General features: G+C 57.3%; 1 protein-coding gene across 2 annotated transcripts in view; it reads right to left on the bottom strand.

The window, feature by feature from the left end:
* LOC140911001 (dedicator of cytokinesis protein 2) overlaps positions 1-13,594 on the bottom strand; it is a 353,749-nt gene extending 340,155 nt beyond the window's left edge. For both annotated transcript variants that reach the window (XM_078852647.1, XM_078852648.1), the window contains exon 1: positions 13,489-13,594. In XM_078852647.1, the coding sequence (XP_078708773.1) occupies positions 13,489-13,531 (43 nt within the window). In that variant the 5' untranslated portion in view covers positions 13,532-13,594. The remainder of the gene's footprint in view (positions 1-13,488) is intronic.
* Positions 13,595-21,387: the final 7,793 nt, after the last annotated feature.

Below are 21,387 nucleotides of genomic sequence, written 5' to 3'. Positions count from 1 at the left end.
TGATGGCCTGGGCCCTTCCCCCCTGCGAGGTGAGAGCTAAAGGGTTGGAGAACAAAGGAATCAGGTGACCACCTGGCCCGGGAAAGGAACAAAGCCCAGAGGAGGAGGGGCTGGAGGGAGTTTCAGTTTGGGGCTGGCTGGGACATGGAGTGAAGTGCAGACGTGGTTGTCTGGCTCACGGCCCCCCAAAATGGACCCAGCTGAGGGGTCCCGTTCTCTGCACCTGCAAGCTCTGTTTTAGACCATGTTCCTGTCGTCTAATAAACCTTCTGTTTTACTGGCTGGCTGAGAGTCACGTCTGACTGCGAAGTTGGGGTGCAGGACCCTCTGGCTTCCCCAGGAGCCCCGCCTGAGCGGACTCGCTGGGGGGAAGCACACGGAGGGGCAGAGGATGCTGAATGCTCCGAGGTCAGACCCAGGAAGGTGGAAGCTGTGTGAGCTGTGTGTCCTGAAGACAGGCTGCTCACAGAAAGGCGACTACCCCAGAGTCCTGACTGGCTTCATGGGGAGCAGTTCCAGAGCATCGCCCAGGGACCCCGTGACAGTGTGTCCGGCTCTTCGTTGTCTGTGGAGCAGACAGAAGGGGCCTTTCAGCCTGTGATGGTTGAGGGTCGTGCAGTTGTCTCAGAGCTGGTTCTGGATTCAGCTAAAGCCCAGGAAGGGAAGGGTCCTAAGTTTGTGTCTGCTCTGGAGAATGGCGCTGTAACTAGGTCGCATCCAGTTAGTGTCTATGTAGAATCCCAGAGCCCAGACAATTCTGGTGCTTGTATTTTGCCTGTTGCTAGTGTGTTGATGGGAAAGGGTGGAGCAACTCTGTCTAATCAGGGTGAGATCCTAGCCAGGGCACAAGGAGAGCAGGAAGGTGATGGGATTGTGTTACCTACTGAGGGTGTGGAAACCTGTCGCAAGAAGGAAAAGATTCCTGAACTTGTGTGTGGCAAAGGGAAGGAGAATGCTTCTAACCTTTTATCTAGGAAGTCTGTAAGTTTGCCTGAAAGGGGATTGTGTAGGAATCCGTCGGATGGGCCAGAGGTGATTCTGGATGTGAGGGAGACCCAGAAAGAGTCTGTTGTTGCTCAGGAAAGTGTTCCTCTAGAGCAAGCCCTCGGTAAAGAGGGTAAGAGCAGAATTTCTGTGGGGGTGAATTGTTGCATAGAAAAGCCCTAGGGAAAGGAATCCTCATGGAGTCTTTGCAAGCAGTTTACTGCAACTGAAGGGTGTGAAAGTGATTTAATCAAGAAAGTTTCAGTTCCTAACAGCCAGAAATTTTCTGTTGTGAATGGATCCACTAACTTTCCTGTTGAAAGATCCAGTGTGGATAGCTTTGAGAAGGTCTCAGGTGGAGTGAAAGCTGTTAAGAAAGTTAAACAGTCCTCTAACCAAGTGGCTGTGTTTGGCCAGCTTGTTGGGGAGAAGACCTAATCCCAGTTTGACCCCCTGGGGTTGTGGGGTGGCCAAAGGGCACGGGCCGCATAAACCTTCCCACATGTGGTCTGCGAGTGCTATTGACCACCCCCAACCTAAGGGAGGGCGTGAAACTGGAAGAGCCTGCTGTAACTCCTACCAAGGAATGGGAGAGATGCTGGGGCATCCATGGGAACGTTTGTCACGGAGTCCCTGGGCGATGCTCTGGAACTGCTCCCCATGAAGCCAGTCAGGACACTGGGGCAGTCGCCTTTCTGGGAGCAGCCTGTCTGCAGGACACACAGCTCACACAGCTTCCACCTTCCTGGGTCTGACCTCGGAGCATTCAGCATCCTCTGCCCCTCCGTGCGCTTCCCGCAGCGAGTCCGCTCAGGTGGGGCTCCTGGGGAAGCCAGAGGGTCCGGCACCCCAACTTCGCAGTCAGACGTGACTCTCAGCCATCCAGTAAAACAGAAGGTTTATTAGACGACAGGAACATGGTCTAAAACAGAGCTTGCAGGTGCAGAGAACGGGACCCCTCAGCTGGGTCCATTTTGGGGGCAGTGAGCCAGACAACCACGTCTGCACTTCACTCCATGTCCCAGCCAGCCCCAAACTGAAACTCCCTCCAGCCCCTCCTCCTCTGGGCTTTGTCCCTTTCCGGGCCAGGTGGTCACCTGATTCCTTTGTTCTCCAACCCTTTAGCTCTCACCTGGCAGGGGGGAAGGGCCCAGGCCATCAGTTGCCAGGAAACAGGGTGTCGGCCATTCTCTGTGTCCAGACTCCTGCACACACCGGCCCTCTAGGGCTCTGCAATGATCATACACCCTTACCCCACCACCTAGATACTTAAGAACTGCCTAGGGGAAACTGAGGCACCCCCACACTATTCAGAGGAAACATTAAGAAGAGTCCCACTTCGTCACAAGGGGAAACTGAGGCACCCCCACAATATTCGAAGGAAACATTAAGAACAGGCCCACTTCGTCACATCTCTCCCCCCTTCGAGATCGAACTGAGCGGGGTCACTTTACCCGGTGACCTGGGAAAGTTCGAAGCCACCAATGTTCCCATGGATGCCCCAGCATCTCTCCCATTCCTTGGTAGGAGTTACACCAGGCCCTTCCAGTTTCACGCCCTCCCTTAGGTCGGGGGTGGTCGATAGCACTAGCAGGCTGCATGTGGGAAGGTTTCTGCAGCCCATGCCCTTTGGCCACCCCAAAACCCCAGGGGGTCAAACTGGGATCGGGTCTCCTCCCAGAGCTCCAGTCTGGAGGGCTGCAATTCGGGCTCTCTTGGTTAAGGGCCCCCATCTTGACCTGGGCCACATACTGTTCACTTACAGAACTAGCATGGAGACATTCCTTTCTCCACAACCTTGTCTCCCCAACAAGCTGGCCAAACACAGCCACTTGGTTATAGGACGGTTTAACTTTCTTAACAGCTTTCACTCCATCTGAGACCTTCTCAAAGCTATCCACACTGGGTCTTTCAACAGGAAAGTCAGTGGATCCATTCACAACAGAAAATTTCTGGCTGTTAGGAACTGAAACTTTCTTGATTAAATCATTTTCACACCCTTCAGTTGCAGTAAACTGCTTGCAAAGACTCCATGAGGATTCCTTTCCCTAGGGCTTTTCTATGCAACAATTCACCCCTCCCAGAAATTCTGCTCTTACCCTCTTTACCTAGGGCTTGCTCTAGGGGAACACTTTCCTGAGCAACAACAGACTCTTTCTGGGTCTCCCTTACATCCAGAATCACCTCTGGCCCATCAGGCGGATTCCTACACAATCCCCTTTCAGGCAAACTTACAGACTTCCTAGATAAAAGGTTAGAAGCAGTCTCCTTCCCTTTGCCACACACAAGTTCAGGAATCTTTTCCTTCTAGCTACAGGTTTCCACACCCTCAGTAGGTAACACAATCACACACCTTCATGCTCTCCTTGTGCCCTGGCTAGGATCTCACCCTGATTAGACAGAGTTGCTCCACCCTTTCCCAACAACACACTAGCAACAGGCAAAATACAAGCACCAGAATTGTCTGGTCTCGGGGATTTTACATAGACCCTAACTGGATGCGACCTAGTTACAGGGCCATTCTCCCGAGCAGACACAAACTTAGGACCCTTCCCTTCCTGGGCTTTAGCTGAATCCAGAACCAGCTCTGAGACAACTGCACGACCCTCAACCATCACAGGCTGAAAGGCCCCTTCTGTCTGCTCCCCAGACCAAGAAGAGCCGGACACACTTTCTCCTTTACCAGACACACAGGTTGGGATCTCATTCCCTTTGTCCCAGCACACAAGGCTGGTCACAGACAACTGCTTGGAGATCAGGGTAGCTCCCTCCATAGGCAAGTCAATACCCCTGACAGACAGAGACCCATTTCCTTCACTGTCCCAATTCTCCACCCAGCTAACAGGTAAGGTCCAGGGACTCTCATCTTCCACTCTCCTCGCCTTCCCACCCTGCTGACTGGACACAGCCATCAGATCACAAGGCTGCCTAGGCTCATCCAAACTTTCCTTACCAAGCACCTTGCCACTCCCCACAGATCCCCTGCCCTGCCTGTGTCTCCCCCCACTCTGCTGGGGTCTCAGCTCCCACTGTGCTCAGCGCTGCCCTGGCTGTCCCAGTGGGGCAGGCCACTGCTTTCCTCAATGCATCAGAGCCAGGGAGAGTCCCCGCTCTGGTGTGCAAGGGGGCAGGGAGCATCTCTCTGTCCCACCCAGCCCCAGGGGTCTGGTTACAGGCAGGCAGGTATCCTGAGCCTAGCGGCTCCTCCCTGCTGCCAGCCAGGTCATCTGCATTTTCACTGACCATTTCCCTCTCCGCCGATTGGTTCCCTGGATTCAAATTCAAACCCTTGGCAGTTACAGGAACAGGGCCTGGATCGTGTCCCAAAGAGACACAGTCACCCCACAACAGGGTCTCGCAGCTGGTGTCCTGGGGCACCCCAACGACCAGCCAGCCCCACTCCTCCTGGGTCTGCACAGGGATCTGGGCCATAGGCAGGGCGAGGGGCTTCGTCCCTGGGACCCTCACCCAGCTCACACAGCCCCTCAGCATCTGAGGCTGCACCACCCAGGGCCTGACACCAGTTCTCTCCGTCCCATGATCTCGCCACCCCAGGAATGTCTCCCCATTGACCATCACCTTCCGCTCCCACTGGGGGTCCGAGGGGCCTGGCCCCAGGAAACTCCACACAGACATATAGGTTGGGGTCAGGAGTGGGAGCCTGTCCACCTCCCCACCCATCTGGCTGACGGAGTCTATGGCCTTGGGACCCAGCAAGGGAGCTAGACACTGGGGCTTTTCCGCAGGGTCCCCTTGGTTCAAATCGCCAGCCTGCTCAAAGGCAGTGAGGTGGGCATCCACCCCCACCCCTCCTTAACTAGGGGCAGCAATTTAGTCTCGAGGTTCCCTGTGGAACTGGCCCCCCGGGGTCTATCCCCACTCACCCCGGGGAGGTCCCCTAGGCCTCTCCACCCCACCACCGCCAGTTCATGCTGCTGCTGCTTCTGCAGCTCTTTCTCGGGCTCTCGCTGTCTCCCACAGTCCTCTTGCTCTCTCGGACTCAGCTCCAATCCCGTCCGTCTTGATCCCCCGATGGGGAACCCGATCGTGAAGACCCTCGTCTGGTCGGGGACAGGAGTCTTGGGGATGCCTGGCTCCCACTCCAGCTGCTGCCAGATCCTGCGATAGCCCCATTTGGGGTCAGGAATCTGTTCCTTAGAGCGGTCATCCTCCTCCAGCTGCACAATTAACTCTGCTTTGGTGAACTTTCCAACGCTCAACCCTCTCTTTTTGCACAGGGTTACAATGTCCTTCTTAAGGAGACGGGGACAGGCCATCACTCCGCTCCTCCCAAGTTGTTGTGGACTCACAGGCCCGTGTGTTCTCAGCTCCCCACGGTTTCCAGGGAGAACCCCTAGTGTGCCAGCCCTTCTCGAGGTCACCACCTCTTTGCCAGGGTCGAGCTGCAGACTCCTCCGCCCCTTGGACTGCTCGCTGCAATCCCCAGGGGAACCCTGTTACTGCAAAAGTCCTTCTCTCTCCCCGCGCCAAGCTGCAGGCTCCTCCGCCCCTGAGACTGCTCACTGCAGTCCCCAGGGGGACCCCATTACTACACACTCCTTCTCGCTGGTCACACACTCCCAGGGGTTAACCGCCCCCCGAAACCGCTCCTCTCTAAGCCTTCAGCAGGCCTGGTCCTCGGCGATCCCCCTTCGTGTTACTGCTCCCCAGTCACTTACTGCAGGAAGCGCCATCCACGGGGTGCAGTACATCCCACCGCTGCCACCAGTTGTCACGGAGTCCCTGGGCGATGCTCTGGAACTGCTCCCCATGAAGCCAGTCAGGACTCTGGGGCAGTCGCCTTTCTGGGAGCAGCCTGTCTGCAGGACACACAGCTCACACAGCTTCCACCTTCCTGGGTCTGACCTCGGAGCATTCAGCATCCTCTGCCCCTCCGTGCGCTTCCCGCAGCGAGTCCGCTCAGGTGGGGCTCCTGGGGAAGCCAGAGGGTCCGGCACCCCAACTTCGCATTCAGACGTGACTCTCAGCCATCCAGTAAAACAGAAGGTTTATTAGACGACAGGAACATGGTCTAAAACAGAGCTTGCAGGTGCAGAGAACGGGACCCCTCAGCTGGGTCCATTTTGGGGGCAGTGAGCCAGACAACCACATCTGCCCTTCACTCCATGTCCCAGCCAGCCCCAAACTGAAACTCCCTCCAGCCCCTCCTCCTCTGGGCTTTGTCCCTTTCCGGGCCAGGTGGTCACCTGATTCCTTTGTTCTCCAACCCTTTAGCTCTCACCTGGCAGGGGGGAAGGGCCCAGGCCATCAGTTGCCAGGAAACAGGGTGTCGGCCATTCTCTGTGTCCAGACTCCTGCACACACCGGCCCTCTAGGGCTCTGCAATGATCATACACCCTTACCCCACCACCTAGATACTTAAGAACTGCCTAGGGGAAACTGAGGCACCCCCACACTATTCAGAGGAAACATTAAGAAGAGTCCCACTTCGTCACAAGGGGAAACTGAGGCACCCCCACAATATTCGGAGGAAACATTAAGAACAGGCCCACTTCGTCACATCGTTCGTGGCTTCGAACTTCTCCAGGTCACTGGCTAAAGTGACCCCGCTCCATTCGGTCTCGAAGAGGGGAGAGATGTGATGAAGCGGGACTGTTCTTAATGTTTTGTCTGAATAGTGTGGGGTGCCTCAGTTTCCCCTATGCAGTTCTTAAGTATCTAGGGGGTGGGATAAGGGTGCATGATCCTTGCAGAGCCCTAGAGGGCAGGGGTGTGCAGGGGTCTGGACACAGAGAATGGCCGACATCCTGTTTCCTGGCAACTGATGACCTGGGCCCTTCTCCCCTGCAAGGTGAGAGCTAAAGCGTTGGAGAACAAAGGAATCAGGTGATCTCCTGGCCGGGAAAGGGACAAAGCCCAGAGGAGGAGGGGCTGGAGGGAGTTTCAGTTTGGGTCTGTCTGGGACATGGAGTGAGGGGCAGACAGGGTTGTCTGGCTCACTGCCCCCCAAAATGGACCCAGCTGAGGGGTCCTGTTCTCTGCACCTACAAGTTCTGTGTTAGACCATGTTCCTGTCGTCTAATAAACCTTCTGTTTTACAGGCTGGCTGAGAGTCCCGTCTGACTGCGGAGTTGCGGGGCAGGACCCTCTGGCTTCCCCAGGAGCCCCACCTGAGTGGACTCGCTGGGGGAAGTGCACGGAGGGGCAGAGGATGCTGAATGCTCCGAGGTCAGACCCAGGAAGGTGGAAGCCGGGTGAGCTTCTTGCCCTGGGGACCGTCTGCTCAGAGAGAGGAGGCTCCCCCAGAGTCCTGACTGGCTTCATGGGGAGCAGTTCCAGAGCATCGCCCAGGGACTCCGTGACTGCAGGTCAGAGCATTGCCCGGGGAGTCTGTGACATATGCACAGCCCCACAGCCCTGTGGCCCATCATCGTGGCATTCAGACCCCTTGCTGACTCCAACCTATATTTCCCCACCCCGTGCAGTGACAGGGCCAGGATCAGCCCGCACTGCTGGGTGGGCCTGACATCTGGCCCCACTGATGGGTGCTGAACCCTGGTTAGGCTGCTCAGCAAGTCCTTCCAGCAGCCCAGAATGAAACCTGGAGCTCCTGAGTCGCAAGCCAGCCCCTCGGAACTGGGCTGTCCTGCCTCCCAGCCAGGCGAGCGGGGCCCTGAGCCCAGTACAAGCCACCTGGGACACTGAGTCTGGCTCAGCCTCTGGGACCCTGCATGAGTGCAGCAGGCAGGGGTAACGCCCGGGGGACAGTTCAGCTGCAGGGGGCAGCCGCGGAAACAGTTCCACTAACTCATCTGCTGAGAGGCAGCTAGTGAGAAAAGCAGGAACAGAAAATACCGCAGAGGAAAGTGACAGCAGGAGCCTGCAACGCAAGGCTTCCTGCCGCAGGCAGGGCTCTGCGAGAGGGAGGTCTATGCAGAGAGTGCAGGAGCCCCGGGCTCTATTCCGGGCTCTGGTCCCTCCCCTCCCCCCTGCGCCCATCTGGGTTAGAGCGCAGGAGCCCCGGGCTCTATTCCTGGCTCTGGTCCCCTCCCCCTCCCCGCCCATCTGGGTTAGAGCGCAGGAGCCCTGGGCTCTATTCCAGGCTCTGGTCCCTCCCCTCCCCCCCCCGCCCATCTGGGTTAGAGCGCAGGAGCCCCGGGCTCTATTCCTGGCTCTGGTCCCTCCCCCCCCCGCCTATCTGGGTTAGAGCGCAGGAGCTCTGGGCTCTATTCCGGGCTCTATTCCTGGCTCTGGTCCCCTCCGCCCCCCCCGCCCATCTGGGTTAGAGCGCAGGAGCCCTGGGCTCTATTCCTGGCTCTGGTCCCCCCCCCCCCCCGCCCATCTGGGTTAGAGCGCAGGAGCCCAGGGCTCTATTCCTGGCTCTGGTCCCTCCCCCCCCCGCCCATCTGGGTTAGAGCGCAGGAGCTCTGGGCTCTATTCCGGGCTCTATTCCTGGCTCTGGTCCCTCGCCTCCCCCCCCGCCCATCTGGGTTAGATGGCAGGAGCCCCGGGCTCTATTCCTGGCTCCGGAACAGGCTACCATCATAATGCAAGTGTGAGAATATGAGGCGAGATTTGGCTCTCTGGCTGCCCCAGACACATGGACTCACACCGACAAGGCCTCGCACCGTACCCCGCCCACACTCCTCAGAACCCACTGACTGCCCCTGAGGAGCAGTATGGCCCCCATGCCCAGCACATGTTATTGGTGGGGAGCTCAGGAGCTGCACGGAGGGTGCAGGAGGGTCTTGGGGGGCTGCGCGGAGGATGCATGGGGGTGTCGTGGGGCTGCACGGAAGGTGCAGGGGGGTCTCGGGGGCTGAGCGGAGGGTGCAGGGGGGTGTCGTGGGGCTGCGCAGAGGGTGCAGGGGGCTGCTGCCCTGCTTCTGGGCCTGGAGGGAAAGCAGGTGAGAAGGAGCCATGGAGAAGCAGCGACGGACTCAACCAGCAACACCTGTGAATGGGGAGCAGCTGCTCACCCCCAGGGCACCCCCGGGGCACTGCACCCACAGTTCTGCAGTGCGTGACCTCCCGCCAGGGCACTTGCTGGTGCGCGGGTCCCTCATGGCACCATCTCTGTCCCTCCAGGGACGCTGCAGTCGTAGGCCAGGGTTCAGTGTCTGGACCGCAGTGGCTCCGGGGGCTGGGCAGAGGCAGCGGGAAGGGGAAGAGGTTCAAGCAGCCGTCCTCAGCAGGAGACCCCCCCTTGGTGCAGGGCATTGCCTTGGGGGCGGGGGGGGGCAGCGGTGCTGCCCAGTGCATTGCGGGCTGGCTGCAGCTCTGGCAGGCCCTGGCTCGCTGTGTGCCATGTTTCAGAGTAACAGCCGTGTTAGTCTGTATTCGCAAAAAGAAAAGGAGTACTTGTGGCACCTTAGAGACTAACCAATTTATTTGAGCATGAGCTTTCGTGAGCTACAGCTCACTTCATCGGATGCATACCGTGGAAACTGCAGCAGACATTATATATACACAGAGACCATGAAACAATACCTCCTCCCACCCCACAGTCCTGCTGGTAATAGCTTATCTAAAGTGATCATCAGGCTGGCCATTTCCAGCACAAATCCAGGTTTTCTCACCCTCCACCCCCCCACACAAATTCACTGTCCTGCTGGTGATAGCTATTTGTGCTGGAAATGGCCCAACCTGATGATCACTTTAGATAAGCTATTACCAGCAGGACAGTGGGTTGGGAGGAGGTATTGTTTCATGGTCTCTGTGTATATAATGTCTTCTGCAGTTTCCACAGTATGCATCCGATGAAGTGAGCTGTAGCTCACGAAAGCTCATGCTCAAATAAATTGGTTAGTCTCTAAGGTGCCACAAGTAATCCTTTTCTGTGTGCCATGTGTGACCGGCCGGAGGCAGGGACTGAGCCCGGGTTCCCTGCAGGGGGATGGGGGGAAAGGCCGGTGCGTGTGGCGCCGGGCCACGAGTAGAACTCATCCTCGCACGCGAGCCAGCCTTTCCAGGCCACGGGGACCACTGCGACTCTCTAGTGTGAGCGGGGCTGGCCCAGGCAGAGCCCGGCCCCACGAGAACCCGGGAGCGGGTCTGCTAGCAAAGCAGCCAGTCCGGACAGAAAACCTGCCGGGGACGGAGAATCCACCTCGGCCCTGGGGACATTGCCCCAGGTCTCAGTTCCCCTCAGCGTTCAACATTTACCCCTTATCACCAGTCACCGCCCTTGGGCTGTGTTCGACCGCGCGCTGCCTTGGGCGCCTGCAGGGGCAGCGTGGGGGGCTGGAGCCAAGGCCTGTCCCGAGCTCACAGCCCCAGGCACAAGCGCGCCCAGTGTGGGTCTGTAGCACTCCCAGGCCCCAGCCCCAGAGCAGGCACCTCCAAGGGGCAAATGAACATGGCCCTGGGGAGCAGGAGACGCAAGGACACCCCCCTACCACCACCACTCAACCCCCCCTAGTGCCCCACCACCACCACCTAGACCAGACACCGCTCAGCCCCCCCAGCCCAGACACTGCTCAGCCCCCTCAGCCCAGATACCACTCAGCCCCCTCAGCCCAGATACCACTCAGCCCCCCGGCCCAGATACCTCTCAGACCCTGCCCCCCCAGCCCAGACACTGCTCAGCCCCCTCAGCCCAGATACCTCTCAGACCCTGCCCCCCCAGCCCAGACACTGCTCAGCCCCCTCAGCCCAGATACCTCTCAGACCCTGCCCCCCCAGCCCAGACACTGCTCAGCCCCCTCAGCCCAGATACCTCTCAGACCCTGCCCCCCCAGCCCAGACACTGCTCAGCCCCCTCAGCCCAGATACCTCTCAGACCCTGCCCCCCCAGCCCAGACACTGCTCAGCCCCCTCAGCCCAGATACCTCTCAGCCCCCTCAGCCCAGATACCTCTCAGCCCCTGCCCCCCCAGCCCAGACACTGCTCAGCCCCCTCAGCCCAGATACCTCTCAGACCCTGTCCCCCCAGCCCAGACACTGCTCAGCCCCCTCAGCCCAGATACCACTCAGCCCCCTCAGCCCAGATACCTCTCAGACCCTGCCCCCCCAGCCCAGACACTGCTCAGCCCCCTCAGCCCAGATACCTCTCAGCCCCCTCAGCCCAGATACCTCTCAGACCCTGCCCCCCCAGCCCAGACACTGCTCAGCCCCCTCAGCCCAGATACCTCTCAGACCCTGCCCCCCCAACCCAGACACTGCTCAGCCCCCCAACCCAGACACCGCTCAGCCCCCTCAGCCCAGACACCGCTCAGCCCCCCCAGCCCAGACACCGCTCAGCCCCCCGGCCCAGACACCGCTCAGCCCCCCGGCCCAGACACCGCTCAGACCCTGCCCCCTCAGCCCAGACACCGCTCAGCCCCCTCAGCCCAGACACCGCTCAGCCCCCTCAGCCCAGACACCGCTCAGACCCTGCCCCCCCAGCCCAGACACTGCTCAGCCCCCTCAGCCCAGATACCTCTCAGACCCTGCCCCCCAACCCAGACACCGCTCAGCCCCCTCAGCCCAGACACTGCTCAGCCCCCCAGCCCAGACACCTCTCAGCCCCCTCAGCCCAGACACCTCTCAGACCCTGTCCCCCCAGCCCAGACACCGCTCAGCCCCCTCAGCCCAGACACTGCTCAGCCCCCTCAGCCCAGACACCGCTCAGACCCTGCCCCCCCATCCCAGACACTGCTCAGCCCCCCAGCCCAGATACCACTCAGCCCCCCATCCCAGACACTGCTCAGCCCCCCAACCAAGACACCGCTTAGCCCCCCAGCCCAGACACCTCTCAGACCCTGCCCCCCCAGCCCAGACACTGCTCAGCCCCCTCAGCCCAGATACCATTCAGCCTCTGCCCCCCCCAACCCAGACACCGCTCAGCGCCCCCAGCCCAGACACTGCTCAGCCCCCTCAGCCCAGACACCTCTCAGACCCTGCCCCCCCATCCCAGACACTGCTCAGCCCCCTCAGCCCAGATACCACTCAGCCCCCCATCCCAGACACTGCTCAGCCCCCTCAGCCCAGACACCTCTCAGACCCTGCCCCCCATCCCAGACACTGCTCAGCCCCCTCAGCCCAGATACCATTCAGCCTCTGCCCCCCCAACCCAGACACCGCTCAGCCCCCCCAGCCCAGACACTGCTCAGCCCCCTCAGCCCAGACACCTCTCAGACCCTGCCCCCCCATCCCAGACACTGCTCAGCCCCCCAGCCCAGATACCACTCAGCCCCCCATCCCAGACACTGCTCAGCCCCCCAACCAAGACACCGCTTAGCCCCCCAACCCAGACACCTCTCAGACCCTGCCCCCCCAACCCAGACACTGCTCAGCCCCCTCAGCCCAGATACCACTCAGCCCCCCATCCCAGACACTGCTCAGCCCCCTCAGCCCAGACACCTCTCAGACCCTGCCCCCCCATCCCAGACACCGCTCAGCCCCCCAGCCCAGACACTGCTCAGCCCCCTCAGCCCAGATACCATTCAGCCTCTGCCCCCCCCAACCCAGACACCGCTTAGCCCCCCAGCCCAGACACCTCTCAGACCCTGCCCCCCCATCCCAGACACTGCTCAGCCCCCTCAGTCCAGATACCACTCAGCCTCTGCCCCCCCAACCCAGACACCGCTCAGCCCCCCAGCCCAGACACTGCTCAGCCCCCCCAGCCCAGACACCTCTCAGCCTCTGCCCCGCAACCCAGACACCGCTCAGCCCCCTCAGCCCAGATACCTCTCAGACCCTGCCCCCCCAGCCCAGACACTGCTCAGCCCCCTCATCCCAGACACCGCTCAGCCCCCTCAGCCCAGACACCGCTCAGCCTCTGCCCCCAACCCAGACACTGCTCAGCCCCCCAGCCCAGATACCTCTCAGACCCTGCCCCCCCAGCCCAGACACTGCTCAGCCCCCTCAGCCCAGACACCTCTCAGCCTCTGCCCCCCAACCCAGACACCGCTCAGCCCCCTCAGCCCAGACACCACTCAGCCCCTGCCCCCGCAGCCCAGATACCTCTCAGCTTCTGCCCTCCCAGCTCCCACCACCACCTAGACCAGACACCGCTCAGCCCCCTCAGCCCAGATACCACTCAGCCCCTGCCCCCCCAACCCAGACACCGCTCAGCTTCTGCCCCCCCCAGCTCCCACCACCACCTAGACCAGACACCACTCAGCCCCCCAAGCCCAGACACCCCTCAGCCTCTGCCCCCCAACCCGGACACTGCTCAGGCCCCCCCCCCAGCCCTGACACCCCTCAGCCCCCCATCCCAGACACTGCTCAGGCTCTGCCCCCCAGCTCCCACCACCACCTAGACCTGACACCGCTCAGCCCCCCCTGCCCAGACACCACTCAGCCCCCCTGAGCCCCAACCAGCACAGGTACCTGGGCCCCACTCAGCCCCTCAGCCCAGGGGCTGACCTCTGAACATGGGGCCCTGTGCTCCGGCTCACAGGACCTGGAGGCCAGAGCTGCCCAGACAGGGCTCAGAGCAATAAAATCTGCAGCCCCACCCTGCAGCTGGGCATCCCTGCCCCGCTCGGCTCTGACAGGCTCTTTGGTGGCCCAGTGGGCCAGTCACCCCCACCAGGGCGGCCCGGGGAGCGCCACTCACCAACTCCATACTTCTCCTTCTTGGTGGGCTGCCAGGGGGCCATTGCAGCCAGCCCAACCCAGCGATGCGCCTGTCCCCGCGCGGTGTGGCAGCCAGTTCCTCCTGCTGAGCTGCCAGGGTCACGTGCGTCTCACCGGCTTGTGCAAACCTTCCTGGGCCACTTCCTCTCAGCAAAGCTGGGCTCTGCACAGAGCCTGCAACCGGCCCCCTTCTCCCCAGCCAGCTCTGAGAGCGCCCAATCGGAGACCCAAGGGCTGCGGGGTACCAGCGAGAGACGCCCCAGCCCCAAGTGCCAACAGGGCACCTAGAGGCTCACACTGGGGTCTTCCCCTGTTCGGCCCACAGAGCCAGCCCAGCACAGGGAGAGGGAGCTGGGCTCTGTCCAAGGAAAATTGCTGCTGAAGTTTTCTGTTTTCCCTGGAGTCTCTCTCGCTCTGGGGCTGACGCATGAGGATGCCCCCAGTGAGGTTCCGGTACCGGCAGCTGGCCTGGCTGCTCCTCTGCCTCCTCCTCTGTCTGCAGACCCCTCAGCCCAAGCTGCCCTGCACACCCGTCCCACAGCTCCGCCGGCCTCCTCTCACAGCACGCCGGGCAGAGAGGCCTGTTTGGAGAGCGGCATGGCGTGAGGGTTTCATGGTGCTGGCAGGGGGGTCACGTGCTCAGAGCCTCCAGATACTAAACCAACAGGCCCACGTGCCCAGCTCTCTTGGGCAACACTGCTGGATGGGTAGAGTGCAGCAGCTCCCATGCGGGAGAATCATAGACTATCCGGGTTGGAAGGGACCGCAGGAGGTCACCTAGTCCAACCCCCACTAAATCATGCTCCGCTGTATGGGGCTGGGCACACTCTCCGCCTGGTCTCAGCAGGGCTCTGACTCCTGGGGGCTGAGGTCCCTTCCCACGGGCACCTGGGAAGGGTTCCTGCCTCCATCTGATGCTGTTACTAGCCATTGCCATTCTGCACAGTGGGATCCTCCTCAATCCCACACTGGGCCACCCCTCAGCAGCTGGTGGGAGATCTGGTACAGGAGGAGTGGAATGAGTGACAAGGGGAATGGAACTGTGTGATTCTGAAACCCACATTCCCTGCCCTGCTCAACCAGCCAGCAGTCAATCATCCCCTAGCCCCAGGGGCTGGTACCCCGTAGGGAGGAAAGGGCCCAGGGCCCATTCCCACACCCTGGGCCAGCCAATCCCCTGCCCTGTGGCCCAAGGTAATAGGAGTCACTTGTGAGCAAAGTTATGCGCGTGCTTAAGTTGTTGTAGAGATTGTTCTGTGGGCGCACGTGCATAGGGGTGAGTGGGGGGTGCTATATTCATGTAGAGGAATAAAGGGGCCCATAGAGTCAAAGGGGTTCACATGACCCTGGCACTGTCCAGCATTAAACAACTTTAAACAAGTCTTGGGGTTCAGCATACAACCACCTCATCCTGTTTAGTCCATGGCAATCGTTCCCACACTGGGGTTCATGAACCCCTGGGGGTCGCAGAACGTTACAGGGCGTTCACCAGAAAAATTTCACTCATGGCGGCCGGAGGACCCCGGGCATTGTTGGCAGCAGGTGGGACCCGGTTGTAGGGCAGACGGCCCGAGCCCCAGGGAGAGCAGGGCCGGGCAGCTGGGGCTGGCAGCCAAAGCCCTGGCCCCATCAGTGGGGGAGCCAGCCGCCTGAACCCAGTGCTCCGTGTGGGGCTGGCAGCCCGAGCCCCAGGGAGAGCAGGGCCGGGCAGTTGGGGCTGGCAGCCAAAGCCCTGGCCCCATCAGCGGGGGAGCCAGCCGCCTGAACCCAGTGCTCCGTGTGGGGCTGGCAGCCCGAGCCCCAGGGAGAGCAGGACCGGGCAGTTGGGGCTGGCAGCCTGTTACGGAGTTCCCGGGCAATGCTCTAGAACTGCTCCCTACGAAGCCAGGCAGGACTTTGGTGAAGTTTCCTCTCTGTGAGCAGACTGTTTTTAGGGCAAACAGCTTGCACAGCTTCCACCTTCCTGGGTCTGACCTTGGAGCATTTAGCATTCTTTGCCCCTTTGTGCGCTTTCCACAGCGAGTTTGCCCAGGTGGGGTCCTGGGGAAGCCAGAGGGTCCTGCCCCCCAACTCCGCAGTCAGACGTGACTCTCAGCCAGCCAGTAAAACAGAAGGTTTATTAGACAACAGAACATGGTCTAAAACAGAGCTTGTAGGTACAGAGAACAGGACCCCTTAGCCGGGTTCATTTTGGGGGGCCGTGAGCCAGACAACCACGTCTGCCCTTCACTTCATGTCCCAGCCAGCCCCAAACTGAAACTCCCTCCAGCCCCTCCTCCTCTGGGCTTTGTCTCTTTCCCGGGCCAGGAGGTCACCTGATTCCTTTGTTCTCCAACCCTTTAGCTCTCACCTTGCTGGGGGGAAGGCCCAGGCCATCAGTTGCCAGGAGACAGAGTGTTGGCCATTTATGTACACTGGTCCTTTGCTCTGCAGCAATTACACCCCCTTATCCCACCACCTAGAGACTTAAGAAATGCATAGGGGAAACTGAGGTACCCCTACAGTATTTAGAGGAAACATTAAGAACAGTCCCACTTCGTCACACAGCCCGAGCCCTGTCCCCATCAGCGGGAGAGCTGGCAGCCCGAACCCCAGTGCTCTGCGTGGGGCTCGCAGCCCAAGCCCCAGGGAGAGTGGGGCCGGGCAGTTGGAGCTGGCAACCCAAGCCCCGGTGGTCAGCGGGACCTGCAGTCCGAGCTCAGTGGAGCTCAGTTGACCGGGGCAGTCAATGGGGTCCAGCAGCAGGAGCCCTGCGGAGTGCGAAGAAAATTTAAACTTAAATCCCTGGAAATATTCATTTTTAGGAGGGGGTTCATGAGATTCCACAATTTAGTGAAAGGGGATCGTGGGCTGTTAAAGTTTGGGAACCACTGGTCCATGGCAAACATGCCATTAAACATCCTTTTAACCTTGAATGAATGATACAGAAAAGAAGCAAAAATAATCAAAGCTTTTGAAATATAAAGTATTGAGTAAGACTTTCATTTTAATGTAAGCAGGGTCAGCATGAGCTTCCCCCTGACATCTAGTGATGAGCTGGGGAAGAGGACTTCAGGAGCCAACACACCCACTCTGCCTAGGTGCACAGTATGATGGGGCTGCTTTGCCCAAATGATCACTTTTGGCAGGTGTTGGGTTGCAAGTCTCTTTGTTATTGGGGGCAGCAGTAATAAAGGATTGTTATCCTTGTTGTGTGAATCCAGGGCAGCATAACTGTATCTGGCGTGCCCTGACTGAGGGGCTTACCCTCCACTGAACGGTGCCTGCTAAGCAGGGGGCAGGGGTGCTGAGCCCAGTAGAGATGCCAGAGGGTAGGATTAGGTGTTTCTCTCGTGGTGTGGGTCCTGCCTGAAGGTCCTAGACACCACATGACCCTCCCTCTCCCCACTGTGTGATCACAGAGCTGACTAAGGTTATATCTACACTAGCACTTTGTTAGTATACCTTATATTGCTCGGGGTGTGAAAAACCACACCCTTCAGTGACCTACGTTTCACCGACAGAAGCACTGGTGTGGACAGCACGATGTGAGCAGGAGATGCTCGTTGGGGGTGGTTTAAGGATGCTGACAGGAGAGCGCTCTCCCGCCAACGTAGAGCAGCTGCATGGGAGACCTTACAGCGGTGCTGCTGTCAACTCGCTAGTGCAGACAGAGCTTAAGCCTCAGTTGAAAGTCTCGTGTTGTGGCTCACAAGAGATGAAATCAGTGATAACAAGGCCGAAGCATGAGGACTGTGAAGAGATAGTGTCTCTGGTGGTGCCGTAGCAACCAAGCAAGGTACTAACAAACTTCAACAGGGCTTTATTTTTAAAGTGGAAACCTCTTTGCCAAGCTGCTGCTGCACCCTTGATAGCTCTCACTCCCCTCCTCAACTTCCCCCCCCCTTCCTATTTCCTGTCCTTTCAGACTCCCAGCAGCCAGTGCTCGCAGTTCTAATAATTACAAGCAGCATCTAAACACCACATTCCCTCCTCTCTTAAGAAACTCTCCCAATTAAAATAAACATTGGTGTTCTAGCCACAGGAACAAATAGGAAATAAGACACTATACTGTTGGCAGAAATATGACACTGAAAACACTGCAGATGCTACATAACACAGTCTCTAGTCCAGACAGGTGGTCGTCTGGGTCTGACAGGCCGTCCCTCAAGCCCTGGTTCCAGGTCAATGTCTTCTCGTGTTGGTACTATGGTGAAGTCACCCAATGCAGACTGGGCGTTGACATAATCTCCTCTTGGTGCATAGGCAGGTGCCAGAGAAGAAGCATTCCATACCCACCCATCAGAAAGTCGATAGGTGAAAGGTCACTTCTTCTGTATGATTTTAAGAGGAGCTGTGAATTTAGGGTCCCCTTTGCATAAAATTCCAGGTTTTTCTATTCTAACGAAGGAACCGCACTCAAACTTTGGTTCCTTAGCACCCCACCGCTTGTCTGCGAAAGACTTAGACTTCGTTTGGTTCTGTTCAAATGTTTTTTTCACATCATCCTTGGTTGAGGCATCAGGTCAGGCCTTTAACAATCCAGCAATGTTCAGTTTAGTGTTCATCTGTTTCCCATGCAGTAACTCTGCAGGTGATCTTTGCGTTGTGGCATGTCGTGTAGCCCGGTATGCTTGCAAGAAATCAGTAGTGAAGGGTATCCGCAATCACCCTTCCAGTTTAGCCGTTTACAAACTCTCTTTCAAACTTCTGTTAAACTGTTCGATTTCCCCATTGGCTTGAGGGTAGTATAGGGATGACCTTCTGTGTAAAAATGTTCCTCTCTGCTAGAAAAGTTTCAAACTCCAGGGAAGTAAATTGACTACCATTATCTGAAACCAGTTCTTTGGGGTTACCTTCCCTGCTAAAAACTGAAGAGAGGAACTTAATTACTGTAGCAGAAGAGATTTGCAATGTAAACGCTACCTCAGGCCATTTACTGAAATAGTCTATTAAAGTGATGGCATAAGGGCAGTCAATTGGAGCAGTATCAAAGGGTCCTACAACATCAATTGCCACTTTTTCCCCATGCAGATTCAGGAAGAGGAACAGGCTGTAATGGAGGGGTACATGTCATTGCTCTCTTATCATGCATTTGGCAAGTGACATGGGATTTTATGAGTGCTTCAGTTTGAGAGTCCATCCCTGGCCACCAATACAGATCCCCTAGTCGTTGTTTGGTTCGGACAATTCCTTGATGAGTATCGTGTGCCAGGTGTATGAGTTTTGACTGTAATTCTTCTGGCACAAGTAGCCAGTGTGTACCTCGTAGCACACAGCCATCAAGCAAAGAAAGTTCATCCCGAACTCTAAAATAAGGCAGCAAAACTGGGTCAAGGTTTTTAGGGTGACTGGGCCATCTCTTTGTCAGAAATTCCCATAGTTTTTGTTGAATTGGACACGCTGAACAAGCAGCTTGAAATTGTTCTCTTGTAACTGCAGTGAGAGCGCTTGTAATAAGCGCAACCACGACATCCTCATCCTCCGGTGGACCATCTGGTGAAGGCAAAGGCAGGCGAGAAAGGCCATCGGCGACCACGTTTTGGTTTCTAGGCTTATATTCCAGTTCATAATTGAAGGAGAGTAGTCTTGCAGACCATCGAGCAATACGATATCCTGCTCTTCCCAGTCCTTTCATGGTGAGCGATGTCGTCAAAGGGCTGTGGTCTGTGCGCAACTTGCACGTGCGGCCCCACGGGTAAGTTCTCCATTTTTCAGTAGCCCAGATACAAACAAGTGCTTCTTTTTCAACTGTAGAATATTTCCTCTCAGCATTACTTAGTGTCCTTGAAGCAAATGCAACAGTCCTCTCTGTGTTCTCCTCATGCAGTTGTGTGAGGACAGCCCCAAGTCCGTAATCAGAAGCATCAGTAGTTACAAGTGAGGGCAATGCAGGACTGAACAGTGCAAGTACTGGACTATGTACAATCAAGTCTTTCACCGTTTCGAAACTAGCTTGTGCCTCCATTGTCCACGCTAAGGTTGAACTTCTCCGTAGTAATTCTCGTAACGGTTCAATGACAGAAGCATAATTGGGAATGAATTTTGCATACCAGGAGGTAAGACCCAAGAAGGAACATAAGGTTTGCAAATCTGTTGGAGGAGGAGTATTTGAAATTGCCAGGATATGATCTGGATCAGGTTTTAGTCCAGCCTGTGAAACTGTATGCCCCAGAAAGGAGAGTTCAGTTTGTCTAAACTTGCATTTGGACCTATTGAGCGTGAGGCCTGCTTTGCTGATGCAGTTTAGTACAGACTGCAGGTTATTTGATAGCTGCTTTCAACTACCTGAAAGGGGGTTCCAAAGAGGATGGCTCTAGACTGTTCTCAATGGTAGCAGATGACAGAACGAGGAGTAATGGTCTCAAGTTGCAGTGGGGGAGGTTTAGATTGGATATTAGGAAAAACTTTTTCACTAAGAGGGTGGTGAAACACTGGAATGCGTTACCTAGGGAGGTGGTAGAATCTCCTTCCTTAGAGGTTTTTAAGGTCAGGCTTGACAAAGCCCTGGCTGGGATGATTTAACTGGGAATTGGTCCTGCTTCGAGCAGGGGGTTGGACTAGATGACCTTCTGGGGTCCCTTCCAACCCTGATATTCTATGATTCTATGATTCTATTGTCATGCTCCTCTGAAGTATTTCCAAACACAATAATATCATCCAGATAGCACTGAACTCCATGTTGATTCTTCAGAATCAATGTGTAATAGAGCTGGACCTCACCCGGTGGCGCCTTCTGCTGGTTGTCCTTGGGAATTAGCTCATCAGCCTCTAGAGCGCCCTCTGCTGTCTGGTGATCCGCCTATCACTGGCCCCCATGTCCCTCCCGGACCCGGTGCCCTTTTGTCTGGAGTGCTGCCCCTCTAGCAGCAACCCCTCAGTCTCGGGATCTCCCCACCCAGGGGAACCCTCACCCACTACCGCCACCTCGCCTCAGTCTTGGCTACTGCCAGTCACCACTTAGACCTGTTCCCCGGGGGCAGACTGCAGTGTGTCAGCCACTCATCAAAGGCGAGGGGGTTTGGACCTGCTGCCACTGTCTACCTGTGGGCAACCCCAGTACCTAATAGGTCTTAATCTAGTCCTCACAGCCTGGGGGTTTCCTGGCCGGAACTCCCCTGCTCCCAAGGCCTTTCCCCCTCAGCCCTGCTCCAATCTAGGTATTCCCTCAGGTCCCTGCAGCCAGGCCCTTCCCTCTCTGAACATGGAGAGAGACTCTAGCTAAGCTTCAGCCTATCAGCCCCTTTATAGGCCCAGCTGTGGCCTGATTGGGGCATGGCCCAGCTGCAGCCATTTCCCCAATTAGCCTAGCTTTTCTTGCCCTCAGCCCTGGCTCTCTCCCAGGGCTGTCTTTTAAGCCCCACAGGGCAGGAGCGGGTAACAACCCCGCTACACAATGACATCATTTTTTGAAAGGCACTTGGGGCAGATGAGAGCCCGTATGGAACACGTTAAAACGAAATAGTCCCTCATGTGTAATAAATGCTGTGAGGTCTCTGCTATCTTCATGCAACACAACCTGGTGGTATGCGCTCTGCAAATCAAGAATAGAAAACATCTTTGCTCCGGGGAGTTCTGCAAATACTTCTTCTGTGTGAGGAAGAGGATGGCTGTCAATCACAATAGCTTTATTTGGCTCCCTTAAGTCCACACAAAGGCGAATGCCTCCACCCTTCTTCTGCGTCACTACTATATGTGAAACCCATTCCGAGGAGTCAATCTCTTCAATAATGTCCTTTTGAACAAGTTTTCTAAGTTCCTCTGAAACAGCTTCCCTGACTGAAAATGGTAAGCGCCATAACTTCTGTCGTACAGGCATCACATTATTCCACATTTTAACTTTACGCAGAAACCCATAAGCACAGCTGAATTTCTCCTCAACCTGGTGTTGGGTCCCAGC

This window comes from Lepidochelys kempii, chromosome 4 (genome assembly GCF_965140285.1).
Source record: "Lepidochelys kempii isolate rLepKem1 chromosome 4, rLepKem1.hap1, whole genome shotgun sequence".
NCBI classification, from domain to species: domain Eukaryota; kingdom Metazoa; phylum Chordata; order Testudines; family Cheloniidae; genus Lepidochelys; species Lepidochelys kempii.
This window is presented reverse-complemented; position numbering and strand designations above follow the sequence as displayed.